This window comes from Nicotiana tomentosiformis, chromosome 8, assembly GCF_000390325.3.
Source record: "Nicotiana tomentosiformis chromosome 8, ASM39032v3, whole genome shotgun sequence".
Classification (NCBI taxonomy): Eukaryota; Viridiplantae; Streptophyta; class Magnoliopsida; order Solanales; family Solanaceae; genus Nicotiana; species Nicotiana tomentosiformis.
In genome coordinates this window covers 4893872-4911246 of record NC_090819.1, presented here as the reverse complement: position 1 = coordinate 4911246, position 17375 = coordinate 4893872, and the positions used below count along the sequence as shown (strand labels likewise).

The following is a 17375-nucleotide window of genomic DNA, read 5'->3' as shown; positions in this document are numbered from 1 at the left end:
ACAAAGTAAACACTCGAATTTTCATTTAGATAATTAGGTTTCTAATTAAATCCTAACCTACTATATTTATCTTCTCACCAATCTATGGTATCGTTATAGTTATTGTTTATGTCCCAACTTATACGGCACATTTTGCTTTCCGAAATTCAAGTTATGTAAATTTTAACCGATATTTTCTTATAGCTTTTGAATATTCGTATTTTAATTTTAAAATATTGAGTTGATCTAATCCAATTTAACTTCAAAAAATTAGTCAAATTGACTCTTGATAAGTTAAAACTTAAAAGTGCCACATAAATTGAAAAGAGGAGAGTAAGTAATAACAAGAACTTTTAAGCAGAGAGAGCCGATGAAAAAAGGCAGCCTGGCCCCGGTGTACAAAATATCCTGCATTTACACAGGGTCCGGAGAAGGACGCACCCCAAAGGATGTGATATAGACAGCCTACTTAAATGCAAGTATTAGTGGTTGCTTTCACGATTTGAACCCGTGACTTATAAATCACAAAGAGACCTAGGAACGAATTAGGGAATATGAAGCTGCCACACTTTGAAATTAGATTTATATATCAAGTTAAAATATCACATACCCTTCAGAAAAGATTTCTACTTTTTACACCTTTGCACCCTGCGAGTTCCTGAGCCTCCCCCTACCAAAATAGTAAGCCATCCAACTATTAAACAGTCCAATTTTATCATCTTTAAAGTTAGTGTTTTCCCATCCCAAAGGAAACAGCCATAGCAAAATAGAGGACAACAGTAATACTGGTACTAAAACTATGACTTTAACTAGTTAGCTGATACCAAAAGATTCTTGTCATTCCTCCACATTCACAAGCTCATACTCAACAAGGGAGAGATTATTACCCTGTTTCACTTCAAATCCAGCAGTTTCAGTAACCTCGATTCGTCCCCATTTGTCGACTGCTAGTCTCATGGTGTTCTTGAACATGTCAATCTTGGCATTCCGAAGAATGACAGTTGCATCAGGCTTCATCAGATCGACTGACCACATATCAAAGTTAAGCATCAAACAAATTTTTGTTAACACAACAAGAAATGATGTCAAATATGTAAAGATAAAAGAGAATTGCTGGATTCCTTGGCAGTTTAAAGTAAATGATATACAAATAAGCCACAAGAGAATTGCTTTAACGATTAAAAGGAATTAAAAGCCAACTGTTTGTACAAAGAAAGACACTGTGATCACAAATATAAACTCGAAATACATCAGAGGCTAAGTAAACAGCAGTAAAGACACAAAACATAGAAAATATCGTAGAAAACTAAAATTAGAAAGACCACTACATAGCAGTGCCAAATATAAAAAATTGTATTGCAAGAATGTTATAGGCTCTGAAAGGAGAAGGAAGTGAATTTAACATCAACTGAAGAAATTAATTTTTCCTCAGAAAACACAGAAGAGTATCAACAATAGTATGAAGCCTTGACATACAAAGGGAAAGCTCAAATGCGCTCAACGATAGGATGTTTTCCAAAAATACAGAACGGTCTTCAACTAACATTTTCAAGTTACTAATACACAAGGATAACAAAGAAAACACATATTTTCAGCTAAATTTCCCACTTCACATAAAAATGCAGTGCGAGTCTGGTAAAGAGCAATGATCCACCGGAAATTTCATAATACCAAAGAAGTTGCAGAGCTGATTTTGTACTGTCCCTAACAACTTTCTTTTACACCTTCTAGAAAATAAAAACTTGTGACCCTAGAATTTGTTTCATGCAAATATATAAGTTTCCAACTTTCTTATGAAACAATTACTATTGAGCAAAGAACCATTCCTCTTTCCAAACATTTAAGGCCCTATAAATCAACATTAGCATACATAAATTACGATGTTAAATGTATTTGTCTCACAGTTAGAGCCCTATAATAGACTTTTGAATGTATGCAACTTAGGTTGTGTGTTAAGTACGATATTAGACACAAACAGAAATTCTCCATACAATTACAGCAGCACCTATCATTCTTTCGAAGCGGCCAAACACATCAAAGATGTTACGATAGATAAGCATCACCTTTTTCCTTTTTCTTTGATCCTGCATCAGAACTCAAACATTAACCTAGAGCAGGTAAATCGTCCAGTAAATTCCATGTTATATTTCCAAAAGTCCAAACGCTACAATCTTCTATTACAAAGGTTAGCTGCTTGTCTCCAACTTGATTGAAGATGGAATACAGAAAAAAGTGTCTGAGCCTTCCACAATAAGAAGGCGAAGGGAAAGTTATGGACAACAGAAGGTACAATTTGAAGCTCTGGCTCATGAAATGCTTTTGTACATTTGTGTCCAGGAAACAGGAGGTCCGAAGAAGTTCAGAAAACTTTCTCAACTTCAGCTCACATATGATGAAGAAATCAGAATTACTACTACCAGCATCCCGTTTTGTAAGAGCGAGTTCACTATGAGGATTGAAATCGATATATATATCTTTTGGAGAAGATTATACATTTAAAGCTAAGATGAAATACATCGCCAATTTTTCAACTAAAAGAACAGCCAAGTGAAGAAAGTTGTGGGCTTCTCAAATATCAACTAAGTAAAATAAAATGGGACCAAGTAATTACTAGTCATTAGAAGGTCTTTTTCTACCCCTTTTAGTTGCACACAAAAAGAATAAAATGTAACAAAGGAGCTACCCTCGCACTACCTCCTCCTTCCTCACTGTTATATGACATTGAAGCGAATGTATGATAAATGCAGATAATAGGATCACTTCCATTGATAAATGCAGATTTATCACAACCATACACCCACTAAAGAAAAAGGAATTATTCTCGTCTTTCCCATTCAACATGCACATTTCTCAATTTGGAATAAGAACAATATCCTCTAATCGCGAGAAAATGTTACTCTGCTCTACTATCATGTGACATATTATAAATTCAAAATTTAAGCACAAAACTCAATACTAGGAACAAATGCAAGTAAGTGGCAATGGGAGCACATCTACTACTTTCGACCATATACTGAGTATGATTACCCTCGGTATCCGCTAACTTAAAATTCTTCAATCTGCCTTTGTTTAGTGGTTTACATTTTGTTATTTTTTCTCAAACATTTTCCCCATAAAACAAAAACAAAAATGCCAGTAAAGAAGGGGCATATCCAATATACAAGTAGATGCTGGGTTAACTACTTATATTTTCTTAAACGAGAGAGACATCGCTGCCACAACTTATACATACACGTCCAATTTTATAAAAAGAGTCCAAAATACAGCATGCCATATCAATTCACTAACCACTCAAAACCGGCACCCTAGGGTTTCATAACGGAATTCACACAATTATCAGCGCTCCAGAAAGCTTCAGTAACAAACAATGACGAAAACTAAAAGTATAAAGCAGCCTACCTTATACGCTGGATACATTAGGTCTCTTTTGCATGTAATTTTTAAAAATACTACTAAATGTAACCATAGCCTAATCAAGGAGGTCTAATTTATCACAATATTAGAACTGGCACATTTCCTGATTTATGAGTCTTACTAATGCCCCACCCAAGGGGTATGATGTAGGCAGCCGACCCTCTAGGGAAGTATTAGTAATTGATTTTACGGCTTGAACCAGTGGCGTATAGGTCACATGGAGACAACTTTAACGTTGCTCCAAGGGTCTTCTTTAGTCTTACGATCGCTAATTTAATAAAACAAATTCGTCTCTTTGGCCCGAAAAATCTTATCGCATGCTAAAATATATAATTGCAACAACAACAACAAACCCAATTCAATCCCATAAGTGGGGGTCTGGTAAAGGTAGAGATACTGATTCCGATATACCATCGGCTAGTCGCTCAAGTAACACTAAAATATATAAGTGCATCTTTCCAAAAAGGTGATCGCAAAGTTCATCTGTTCGTACCTTGATCGTTACGAGCAGTGAAGAGGATAGTGCCGGTCTCATCACCGATCAAGCATTCAGAAATACGAGTATTACGTAGATGCGGAGACACCGAACGTCCCTTCTGCAACACAGTATTCGATTCCAGAACTTTCACGATCAGCGTATGGCCGTTAGTTCCAGGCGTTAAATTCTCCACTTTTACGAAAACCGGCTTTCTTAAACCCGGTTTCGGCTTGTCCTGTGTTGAGTTTTCAGCCATTGATCTGATCTGAGCTTCACTGTAAATGTAGCTAAAACAAAAACTGAACCTTTCTCTTTAATGGAGAAAATGTGAATGGGTATTTGTAGCGTTTTTTCTTTTTGAAATTCGATTCGAATTCCCTTTCGAATTTTCTATTGTTGGGATTTCAGATTCTCTGTTTAGTAGGTTCAGTTCACGAGGAAATTGTGCAGTAAAACTTGTTGATTGACGAAAGATCATTACTATTCGCCACGTGGCTTATGCTGATTGAGTCTTCTAATTTTGGGAAATTTTCTATTCTTTTTCTTAAAGTACCTTTTGGAATTTTTCTACTATGGTCTATGTTCATTTTATTTAGTCTGAATATATGAAAACTATTAGATCAAGCATAGTTATAGGTATGCTGTGTATTAAGTTTGCTGAATAGGGGAACCCAAGATTTAGAGGCAACAAGTTTGCTGAACAGGGGAACCCAAGATTTACAACGGGTGCATATTTACATTTAATCAAAATTTGTTTTGTATATAGGATTTTTTTCACTTTTAATCCGTATCATAAACTATTTATATTTAGTAGCAGAAAAAATATATAAAATTTATATAATTTTATATATATATATATATATATATATATTTTATTTTATTTTTCGTTTAGTATTTTGAGAGCGGCTATACAATATCATTTTGTCTTTATATATATAAGGTGTCACTACTACGTTACTATTTTTTAAAGATATATATATATATATATGAAATTTTATCAAACTTTATGGGTGCCGGTGATCCCTTATTTTATAATATAGGTCTGCCTATAGCTATCGGTCTCTTTCCGATGATGAAAGAACCTCATCCAAATAATCGTGCTAAGCATTCTTCAGGCGTGGCTTATTATGACTCTGCCAACGGGAAAACTAATGCATGCACAAAATAATCAAGAATCCTCACCAAAATAACGTTTATGTAGTGTTTAGATAAGCCTATTGCAAATTGAGTTTAAGTTATATGCATTGAAGGTTTTAAAATATTTACATAATTAGGCCAATTATATAATTATAATTACAGGTAATCTCTTAATAAGTATTAATTGGTAATTTGGTTAAAATGCTAACTAACCTCCTATCATATGTTAAAATTTATTGATAAATTTTTTTTATACAATCTTTCGGAAACAGACTCTCTACTCCCTCAGGATAGGGGTAAGGTCTGCGTACACACTACCCTCCCCAGATCCCACTAGTAGAATTTTACTGGGTCGTTGTTGTTGTTGTTGATTTTTTACACAATCTGTGGTTGTGCTCATTTAGGCTAGGGCTGTCAAATTTGGCCCAAACTCAAATAACTCACCCAATCCGCCCAAGATTGGGCTGATTATTGACCCGCCTATTTATTGAACTCAGTTCATCTTGACCAACTCATCTCAACCAATTTAAAAGCTGGGGAAATGACATTGTATAGCCTCTCTGAAAATAATAGCCGAAAAAATATATTTTTTTTGTAAATTTTATGTGATATATATATATATATATATATATATACACTTTTTCGGCTACCGAATGTAAATAGTTTCTGGCGCGGGCTAAAAGCAAAAAAAGTCCTTTAAAGTTGGTGGCGCGGGCTAAAAGCGAAAAAAGTCGTTTAAAGTTGGTTAATTTTTAGCCCAAATTGATCCATGATTAACTTTGCCAAAATATCTTAGAAATAATTTTTTTATTTTTTTGATATGTTATATATGACCATAACAATAGAACAAAAGTCTTATTTAGCATTTATATACTCCCATAAGAAAATACCACATATTAAGTAAAGTTTGGTAAGAGTTGGGCGGATTGAGTTATGACCCAACTTTAGCCTATCTTGATCCAACTTATCTCAGCCCAAGTAACTTTTGGGCGGGTCAAACACAGTTTATCTAAGCCCAAGTAGCTTTTGGGCGGGTCATTTAGTTACTCAGTCCATTTTGACCCGTTTAAAATCGGCCTAACTCACCTATTTGACGCCCCTAATTTAGGCTACGAGTACTAGACTTACTGGAAACTTGATGGAGATGTTGGGTGAAGTTGTGACCCCAACCCTTTTCCTTATTCATCAGCCATGAAAAGTATGTGGAAAGTTGGAAGATATTAAGAGAGGGAAAGTGATCCATTCCTCCTTACCGGTAAATGCTCCTTCCAATGTGTTTGTGGGGTAGCTTTAGGTAGTTCAGTAGCTGCAATAGTCTAAATTTTTATGGGTATATTGTAGGGGTGGCAAGTGGGCCGGGCCCGGTCCTAAGTGGACTTCGCGGGTCCGGTCCTAAGTGGGCCGGTCCTATGCGGTCCGGTCCTAAACGGTCCTGGGCTTCGCGGGCTTATTGCTGGAACCGGCTCGGGACCGGGACCACGAACTAACGGGCCCGGGTTAAGTGGGCCGATCCCGGGCCCAAACGGGCCTAAACGAGCCCAACAGAAACTTTCTATTTTTAATTTTTTTTTATAGAAGTTAGAGAAAAAAAATAGTAATAAAGATATATAAGCTATATTCGATTTATATACTATATATACATCTTAAAATATATATATATATATATACTATATTATATATACATAGTATACATCTTAAAATATACTATATATACATCTTAAGATATACTATATATATATAGTATAGTATAGTAGATCTTAAGATATATATACATCTTAAGATATATAAGCTATATATATATATATAGTAAGATGTATATATAGTATATCTTAAGATGTATACTATCGAATATGACTTATAAACTATGTATATATATTATAGTATATATATATAGTATATTATAGTGTATATATATATTTTAAGATATATATATATATACTATACTATACTATATATACATCTTAAGATATATAAGCTATATTCGATTTATATACTATATATACATCTTAAGATATATATATACACACACACACACACACTATACTATATATACATAGTATATAAGTCATATTCTATAGTATACATCTTAAGATATACTATATATACATCTTAAGATATATATATATATATATATATATATATATACATCTTAAGATATATATATATATATATATATACACACACTATACTATATATACATCTTATATATACACACACTATACTATATATACATAGTATATAAGTCATATTCGATAGTATACATCTTAAGATATATATAATATATATAGTAAGATGTATATATATTATAGTATAGTATAGTATATACTATATATACAACTTAAGATATATAAGCTATATTCGATATATTCGATATACATATATATATATAAGCTTATATATATATATACTATACTATACTATGTATACATCTTAAGATATATAAGCTATATTCGATTTATATACTATATATACATCTTAAGATATATATATATATATACACACACACTATACTATATATACATAGTATATAAATCATATTCGATAGTATACATATTAAGATATATATAATATATATAGTAAGATGTATATATATTATAGTATAGTATAGTATATACTATATATACATCTTAAGATATACTATATATACATGTATATCTACTATATATATCTAGTATACTATGTATATATAGTATATCTTAAGATTTATATATAGTATAGTATATATAGTACATCTTAAGATGTATATATAGTATATCGAATATAGTTTATATATCTTATGAGATGTATATATAGTATAGACTATAGTATAGTATAAATATAAGCTTATATGTATACTATACTATACTATATATATATATATATACATCTTACAATATATAAATATATATATATATATAAAAGCTATATTCGATTTATATACTATATATACATCTTAAGATATACTATATATACATGTATATCTACTATATATATCTAGTATATCTAGTATACTATGTATATATAGTATATCTTAAGATGTATATATAGTATATCGAATATAGTTTATATATCTTATGAGATGTATATATAGTATAGACTATAGTATAGTATAAATATAAGCTTTTATATATATATATATATATATATATATATATGTATACTATACTGTATTATACTATATGTATAGCTTAAGATATTAAAAAGACAAAAATATTGTAAAGAGATATTCAAATCAATGCGTTATATTTTTATTATAGCATTAAAAATCATGGCAATATCTTTCTTAGTCTTCCTCCCCCTATGGAATGAGCACAACAAGGTGCTAATACCACCATTGAGAAGAAAAAAAAACTAATCAAGATGTGCCAAAATACAAGTTACATATTAATTTACACGGTATCTCTTACAAATTTCATAAATCCTTCAAGGTCCGGAAGAATTTCCGTTGGTAGTGGCGGAAATGAAGCTTGCTTATCACCGCTTCCAGGCGAAGCATCATCCTCCGCAAGTTCAGTTAGCATTTCTTCATAAGCTTCGTCTACCTCTGGTTGTGATTCAGCAAGTCCAAAATTTCTTCTTTCCGAACGGATCCAATCTCTGAAAAGTACTGATTTTTCCAAGCTCTCCCTCATAGACGCTTTATAATCACCGAGTTGAAGTCTTGCTTGACTGAAAGCGCTCTCTGATGCCACTGTTGAAGCTTGAATAGTTAAAATATCTAGGGCCATCCTTGAAAGAATCGGAAAGTGTTTTTCTTTGTCCTTCCACCATTCCAAAATATTAAAGGAGCCGTCGGGATTCACTTCCTCAATTCCCTGTGACAAATAAACTTCAAGCTCATTTAGTTGTGAAAAATCACTAGTACTAGAACCTTGAGAACCCCTGAACCCTGCCCAAGCACTAAGTGCTCTTACTCCCGCAGTTCTTTTAGATGATTGAGAACTAGAAGAAGAAGGAGTTGGAACATTTGGTCTAGCATGATCTAATGCAACTTGATAAGCATTATAAATAGTTTGAACATTTATTTTAATTGAGGCTATTGCGTTCGGAAGTTTAGACAACTCCTCATCTTCAAGTGCTAAACCATTATAAACAGTTTCATACCAAAATTGAGGACCTCCTAATTTCATAGTAGGATTTAACAATGCAGCAATACCATAAATAGGGGGAATAGGGAAAAAATATTTTTTAAACTTTTTTCTCATGGAATCAATAGCAAGTTGATAAATTTCCCCACCATCTGAAAAATGATCAAACAAATTTGCAAGTTCTGCAATATAAACTAAACAGTTAGAAATAGTAGGATAATATTGCCCAGAAAATTCATTTGTAGCAATATAGAATTTTTCTAAAAAATCTACAAGCATTTTAACATTAGCCCAATCCGCATTTGTAAGGTGCTCATCATCATCACTTACATGGGCATTAAACGTTGAGTTTATGGGGTTTCTATATTCATATGCAATAACTAAACTTTCATACATGTAATTCCATCTAGTTGGACAAGGTTTAGGAACCTTTCTTTCTCTTAGGCCAAATTCATCGCATCTTTTAAAATATTCTCTAAGTCTACTTCTACGATTTGAATAAAAAAGCCAATTAAGAGCCATTTTAACTTTTTCAATTTCAACATTTAAAATTCGCATGCCATCACCCACAATTAAATGGTAAATATGACAAATACATCTAACATGAAAAATATTACTAAATACAGGACTTAGTATCGTGGTAAGCAAGGCTACAACATTTGTGTTACTAGTAGCATTATCCATTAAAACTGATATTATTTTATCACTAATGCAAAAATATCTACAAATATCCGCAATCGTGCTAGAAATAAACTGCCATGTGTGACGTGAATTAATTATTCTATAAGCAATAATGCGCTTTTGCATTATCCAATGCTCATCAATCCAATGACTGGTAACAGTAAGGTAATCACAGTCATTACCACTTCTACCAATATCAGTTGTAATAGCAAGACGACAATTTATATGAGTAAATAAATAGCGCAAATATTGTTCATATTCATGTTTATATTTATAAATATCACTCTTTATGGTTGTGCGAGTAAAACCTTTATAAGTAGGATTATAAATTTTTCTAATATAATGCACAAAGTGGGGGTTAGAAGGAAAACTATAGGGTAAGCACATAACAGTGACCATTTTTGCCAATTCTTCCCGATCTTTTTTTGGATCATAATATAAAATACTACCGGTAACAGTGTTAATTCCCGGTTGAAATTGATTTGACCCGGTACTAAGGTCAGCCTGACTAGGTGCACTTGTCCCCTCAGCCAAAGCTTTCATACGAAAATATCTAGTTTTATCTTGAGGGTGTAGCAATATGTGTCTAGTCAAACTTCCCGCCCCCCGACTTCCAACATATTGAAAAACTAACTCTTTGCCACAAGTTTTACACTTAGCCCTATTTTTTTCTCTTAGTTGAGTAAAAAATTGCCAAACAAGAGATGTTTCTGCCCGTTTAGGAGGTTGTCTAGAAAAAGTAGGGGCACTAATAGGAGGGTCAGATAGGGGGATCATCTAGATTATTATTAGTTGGGTTAACTTCAGGAGCAGGACTAGTGGGTGTATCATCATCCGGTTGCGTTTCATCAAAATCTATTTCTTCATCATCATTTTCATCAATAGTTGGATTACCATAAAGAGCATTCATATATTCATGGTTTAATTGTTCACCGGGTGCTATATTATGGAAAAATTGACTCTCGGTAAATTGTAATAAACTATTATCGCTATCAAGAATAGGAGGTGTAGGACGGGTAACATGTTTGGGTCGGGGAGCCGGGGAAGTGGAGGAGGAACATATTGGCCACTAGATTCACCACTCTTCGATTTTCCCTTATTTTTACTAAACATATTTTTTAAGGAATAAGCCATCTTCATTAATCAAGCAAAATAAATAAAACAAACAAAATTATAATATTAAAACTTAAGAGTTGGAACGAGTTTACCGAATTGACGAACAACTTGTTGGAAATTGATTATCGTTGAAGATTTCAATTCACCAACTTCACAATTGTTTCACAAATTGTAACAATAAAGTAAGCAATAGTAGAAGTAAATTAGAGAGAGATTGTGATAGATTGATGATTTTGTAAGAAAAAATGAAAGAATGATGGGGTATTTATAGTTGAAAATAGGGAAAAAGTGTAATTATAAAAAGTTTGGGATTAAAACAAAGTTGAGGGGTTAAATGGCTATTTCATAAATAGCCAACGGCTATTTTTGACAGCCCAACGGCTATTTTTGACAGTCCAACGTTTTTTTTAAAAAAAAAAAAAAATTTAAAAAAAAGCCGTTGGGCCCGCTAGGCCCGCTAAGGGACCGGGCCGGTCCCGGGCCCTGGCGGGCCCAATCATAGGACCGGCCCACGAGACCGGACCAGGCCCGCTAAAACCGGACCAAACGGTCCTGGCCCGTTTAGCCGTTTGGCCCGTCTGGCCCGCGGTCCCGGGCCTGGACCGGCCCACTGGGCCGGTCCCGGGCCTGGACCGGCCCACTTGCCAGGCCTAGTATATTGTATGCAATTAGGTGATCAAAATATTCATGCATCTTAGGCTCTTGCTTTGAAGAGGCTTTGACAAAGACCTCGGCATTCTTGCTTATGTTATTAAGACTCACTTGTCTCCCGGGGCTTGAGCCTACTACCAGAGATCCTGGAGAAAAGGCTATGCCCTATAGGGCAAGACTGCGGTAAAAGGATGTCCGTCTTTAGAAGCAGAATTCATGTATGCAATGCATGAGATCCCACAACCAGTCAAATACTACAACTACAAACAACAACAATCCAGTAAAATCCCACAAGTGGGGTCTGGGAAGGGTAGTGAGTACGCAGACCTTACCCCTACCCCGATGGGGCAGAGAGACTGTTTTAAAAAAAAACGAGAAGAGACAATATATAAGTACCGTCAACAGAAACCATAGAAATAGTAGCAGCATCATAAAAACCCTAAAATAGATGACATGCAATACAAACTCAAAATCAATAGTAATTACATATTTCATTTTTGGTATGTATAATTCAGGTTTCTCTTACACAAATTAGTACGTCGAGAACAACATTGGCAGTTCAATGTGTTTGTAACTTGCCATGTAATCAACCTATAAAATTAATATAGACAAGTATATTCATAAATCAATAAATTGTTATAACTTGCACTATGACTGTGAATAAGCAATCCAACTGTAGCTATAGGTGCTCAGCAGAGAAGAAGATCGATTACAAGGATCGCTTACTAAATAGAATCAACAATGACCATTTTGTTGAATTGAATGCCTTTGACAGAACAACTTGAGCCTTCCTAGTGCTTCTTCAAGAGAAGATGGATCCGCCGCGAAGGTTATTCTAATCCAGTTTTTTAGACCAACAGCGAGTCCTGCAAATGTTTTGTTCAAAGAAAGAAGAAGAATTAACCTAAATAGCCGCCCACCCAACCGCTTAAACCAAAAATAACCGGCAAATATATAATGTGTATAACCGTGTATAATCAGACATCAGTGTATAATCTATGTATAGCGGCTAGGAAAAGTAAACAGTGAATCCAGCCAACTATTGTGTAAAGATCCAAGTAAGAAATCACCTTGATATTTTAATAATTGCGTGCTCATTTATATCTCCAAAAGCCTTGGAGCAACGGTAGCCACTGATACTTGCATCAGGGTAGGCTGCCTATATCACACCCCGTTGGGGTGCGGCCCTTCCCTAGATCCTGCGTAAACGTGGGATGCTTCGTGCACCGGGCTGCCCTTTTTTCATTTATATTTCCAAACAATTATTTCCTGAACTATTAGACTTCCTCTTTTTTTGTTCTCCTTGTGTCTAAGATGTGGTTTTAGTTTTCACTTCTACGATCACCATTCTTACTCGATTGTTAGTTCTTACCTGGAAGGAGTATAACAGATTCTTCTTTCGCCAGTTTGAAACAGAAGTCAATATCATCGCTAATGTCTGTCAAAAGTGATAGATTCAGCTTCACCTGCATATGTTAGAGAAATTGTTTTATAAAGGAGAGCATATCCCGGATAAATTTATAGGTGTTTGATTTCTCTTACTGCTCACCATTACAGCCATTGAGCCTTCTGGTTTATGTGGACAGCTAATACAAGGAATCTCCTTTATCTTTTCGCAACAAATGTCTGCTGTCCACTTCAACAAGTTAATGGTTTTCCTGAAGAAAAATTCTTCGGTTTGCTGAATAATGCGAGGGACCGCCGCCTTCAACATCAACGGTTGTTAGTATCAGGTTATTGGCGCAGATATTAAATGACTTGCCTAAAATTCCAATATGGGATAGCTATTACAACCAAATATCTGATAAATATAATTCCAAATTTTATCCTGGGATAAGTATCCTCAAACGACCCCTAATTGTATTTATGAGTTATCATATCTATAGCTAAAACTCTACAACGCTTTAGACATATAACAATACGAAGGATTAAATGCAAACCTGTATAAAGGTAGCTGGACCTCCGCAAATGTCACAATACTTCTTAATGCGCTCAACAAACTGATAAATCAATTCCATAGAGAAGTCGTGTTATTGCTAATATTAGTATCATAATTCCAGAACTGATATACCAATATTGATCCCCAAGTACTTGATTATGCTGTGTTTGGTACAAACCTTCGGATTTTTGAAGGTGCCATTGGGATCATTTGTGACAAGCCAACCGAGGCGCCAGCCAGGAACTAACCATCGCTTAGATAAAGAACCAAGAGTAAGCACGGGAGCAATGGCTCCAAAAACTCCCATCGACACAAATGGTTTAGCTCCAAAAGCAAGGTGCCCGTATACTTCATCCGCAATCACTATGGTCCTAAGCTTCTTAGCAGTTTCTGCAATCTGATAAACACACAAACAAATTCTCAGAACTAATGCAGACTGCAAAAAGAAAGGAAAAGAATAGTACTCCACGCGTTTCAATTTATATATCTTACTTTCCTTTTTTGATCAGTTTCAAAAGGAATGTCACCTTTCTATATTTAGTAAATTCGTAATTTCAACATTCCCATTTTACCCTTGATGACACTACTATGTTTAAGACCACATAATTCAAAGGGTATTTTGGTATGTTATACACACCTTTAGTTTAAGACGACAAGATGCAAAAAATTTCTTTACATTCTTAAACGCCATGGCCAGGCAAACTAAGACATGAAATAAAACGGAGTAATCTTTGTGTGTAAAAACAGTACTAAGAGCAACCTCTTGAAGATGCTGATAACTATAAACATTTCCACAAGGATTCCCCGGATTTATAACAACTATGCCAATAGTGTTACGATCAACTAGAGCTTCGACGGCATTGAGATCAACCTCCCAGCCCTTGTCTGGAACAAGATCAAAGTATCTAACTTCGATGTGTCTAAAGGCGGCACAAAGTGCATAAATAGGGAAACCAGGCCTTGGTAGCAATATGTTAGCACCGGGGCGAGCCAGAATTGATAAGGCTATTTCAATGGCTTGAGTGCAACCAGCTGTGACATAAACATCATCTGCACATAACTTTTCTGGAAGGTCACGCGACAAATAATCTGCAATTGCCCTGTTCGATCAATAACATGCAACAACAAATTAAAATTAAGAAACCAAGTGGTAAAAGATAAAAATAAAGTAACTTCATTGAACATTCAGAACTTCAATTCAAGAAAAAGAAAAGGAACAGAAAGGGAAAAGAAGTTACTACCTCCTATCCATATTTTCTGCGATTTTTTCAGGTTTTTGCGCATTAGACTGCCAGTTAATAACCTTAATCATAAGAGTATTTGTCTAAACTACCATCTATCTCTCATTAAAGGTCTCACTTAATTAACACTTCACTAATTAGAACAGTATAGGTAGATTCGGAAAGAAGCATTATGATTTCTTGTTTTTCTAAAACGTCAAATATTTTGAAACAAATTCAGATTGCACTAATATTTGGGACCAAAGGGAGTAACAAATATGGAATGCCTACACAATAATAACAAGAAAAGCTCATATATTTCCTAATTGTATATATTTGCAGTATAATTGAAGGCGAATTAAGGTTGTGGCCTAGTGGTCAATCAATAAAGTGAATTGAAAACCACGAAGTCGCATGTGCAAATACCTTGCGCAGAAATATTAGGTGATTTCTTCTCATCTGTCCAAACCTTGATGGACAGAGTCACTCGGTACTAGATGCGAGATATTAGGTACCTCGTGGAATTAATTGAGGTACGTGCAAGCTGGCCAAGAACATCACGGTAATAATAAAAAAAATGAAGGAGAATTAAGGTGAGTGTACATTACTAAAACGTCAAATATTTTGAAACAAATTCAGATTGTCAAAACGACTAATATTTGGGACCGGAAAGAGTAACAATTATGGAAAGCCTACAGAGTAACAAGAAAAGCTCATATTTTGCTTATCTATCTATCTATCTATCTATCATATATATATATATATATATATATATATATATATATATATATATATATATATATAAAAGTGAAGGAGAACTCTGTCTAAGCCTTGGTGGACAGAGTTAACCTGTGCTGGCGGGATGTGCTGGCGGGAGGTAGCAGGTAGAGGTGAAGCTGGTGGTCAATATTATACTGTGTATAATATGTATATAGGTAAAATATTAGATTTTAGAGGTATATAATATATCGAACACCCAAAGGGAACTTTTTTTACTTCTTTTAAGTTTAAATACTATTCGAAATTTTTTTGGCTTCGCCACTATTAGCAGGTACCCCTAAATTTAGTGGAGGTGCACGCAAACTAACCCGACGAACGTAAAACTGAAAAACAATTGAGGTGAAAACATTACCGTCTGGTTTGAGGAAGGCCAACAGTAGGAGAATAACCATTGAATTTGTGAGAAGCAAGAGTTTCAAGAACAGCATTTTGTGCAACATCAGGAGAATGGAAACAAGAATAAGCAGTAGGATCACCCATTCCCAATGATATCACCTTCTTCTTCCTCTTATTTTTCTTGAAATTTCCACCATTTTCTTCATCTTCATCTTCAGTTGTTTCTACATTAGCCATTAACAATCCAAGAATGCCTTTGATTGTAATATTATTTGGGGTTTCAATTTCTTGGTTGTTAACTCCGTCACTCAAATTTGCTTTCACTTTCACCCCATTCGTCTCCATTTTTTTAGTTGAAATTCAGCTCAATTTGAAATTACTCTTCAGCTCTGAAATTGGAAATTTGGTTCGTTATGTAGAAAATGATAGTCTAAAATGCAAAGAATAGGAGTGGTTTGCTAAAGGCCACACGTTTTTAGACTTCTAGAGCTTCACGCTCTATTTTTTTGTTTTTAACCCTTCCAAATCTTGAAACTCACTAGTTCAATTAATTCACACTCGTCATTTAGTGGGTGTTTGGACAATAAAAATTATAATTTAAAAAAAAAAATATTTAGGGTTAAATTAAAAAATAATATTTAAAATTTAGAATTATGATTGTACATGTATTTCATTTGAAAAAATATTGCAGGTTTGTGAGTGGGAAAACAAAAAATTTTAAAAATTTTCAAAAACTTGTAAAATTTTATGGACAAACACATTTTGTTTTTTAAAAAAAATAAAAATAAAGGGAAAAAAACTTATGGACAAACGGGCCTTAATATTCTGATATACAAAATTAACTAGTTCAATTAATTCATATTCGACCCGTGTCAATCTATTATGGGATAAAATATTTTCTACCAAAAAGCTTTCTATTTTGAAGGCTCAAATTTCGAGACTTTTGATTAAAGTTGGAACGATCCCAACCATCCCATTTCACCTCTCTTGATTTCGCTAGACCGAACATATAAGCTCATTAATTCGACCCGTTGAATTTCGTACCGTATAAACCTACTATAGAAATAAATATTTTTTACCAAAAAGTTCTTTAATTTTAAAGTTCAAGTTACTAGGATCTCAACTATCTCATTATATTATTCGGTAGAATGATCATATAGAAAAAAATGATATTATATAACCGCTCTTAAAATAATAACGAAAAAAATATATATTTTGTATAGTTTTTATTTCTATATGTTATTTACAAAAAATATATAAAGTTTATAAACTTGTAGGACTAAAAAATTAAAATAAAATTCTGCCTAAATTGCTTGAACTGAAAAAAGATCCGTGTTCTAAGTGGGGCCCAGTTTGATACTTGTCGGATCTGCGTATGTGGGACCCATAGGAAACTAGGAAACTGTCCGTATGTTCTGACGCTGTGTGGTTAAAAGTTCCCCACGCGCCCGGATTAGAGCTTTATACTCTTCGTGGTGTTGAAAATTTATTTTTATTTTATAATTAAGAAATTAGTGGGTGTTTGGACATAAAAATTGTAAAATTTCGAAAAAAGTGAATATTTTAAAAAATAATTT

The 17375-nt window shown here is 33.9% G+C and overlaps 2 protein-coding genes across 2 annotated transcripts; both read right to left on the bottom strand.

Moving 5' to 3' along the window:
• Nucleotides 1–548: 548 nt before the first annotated feature.
• On the bottom strand, nucleotides 549–4339 carry LOC104102179 (uncharacterized protein At4g28440-like). Its single transcript, XM_009609827.4, has 2 exons — nucleotides 3887–4339; nucleotides 549–1004 (listed from the first exon to the last, which is right to left on the bottom strand). The coding sequence occupies exons 1-2, from the start codon at nucleotides 4125–4127 to the stop codon at nucleotides 817–819; spliced, it is 429 nt and encodes a 142-aa protein (XP_009608122.1). The 5' UTR covers nucleotides 4128–4339; the 3' UTR covers nucleotides 549–816.
• Nucleotides 4340–11989: 7650 nt separating this feature from the next.
• On the bottom strand, nucleotides 11990–16311 carry LOC104108282 (probable aminotransferase TAT2). Its single transcript, XM_009617280.4, has 7 exons — nucleotides 15815–16311; nucleotides 14223–14562; nucleotides 13641–13859; nucleotides 13464–13523; nucleotides 13073–13228; nucleotides 12896–12989; nucleotides 11990–12389 (listed from the first exon to the last, which is right to left on the bottom strand). The coding sequence occupies exons 1-7, from the start codon at nucleotides 16141–16143 to the stop codon at nucleotides 12259–12261; spliced, it is 1329 nt and encodes a 442-aa protein (XP_009615575.1). The 5' UTR covers nucleotides 16144–16311; the 3' UTR covers nucleotides 11990–12258.
• Between the last annotated feature and the right edge of the window lie 1064 nt (nucleotides 16312–17375).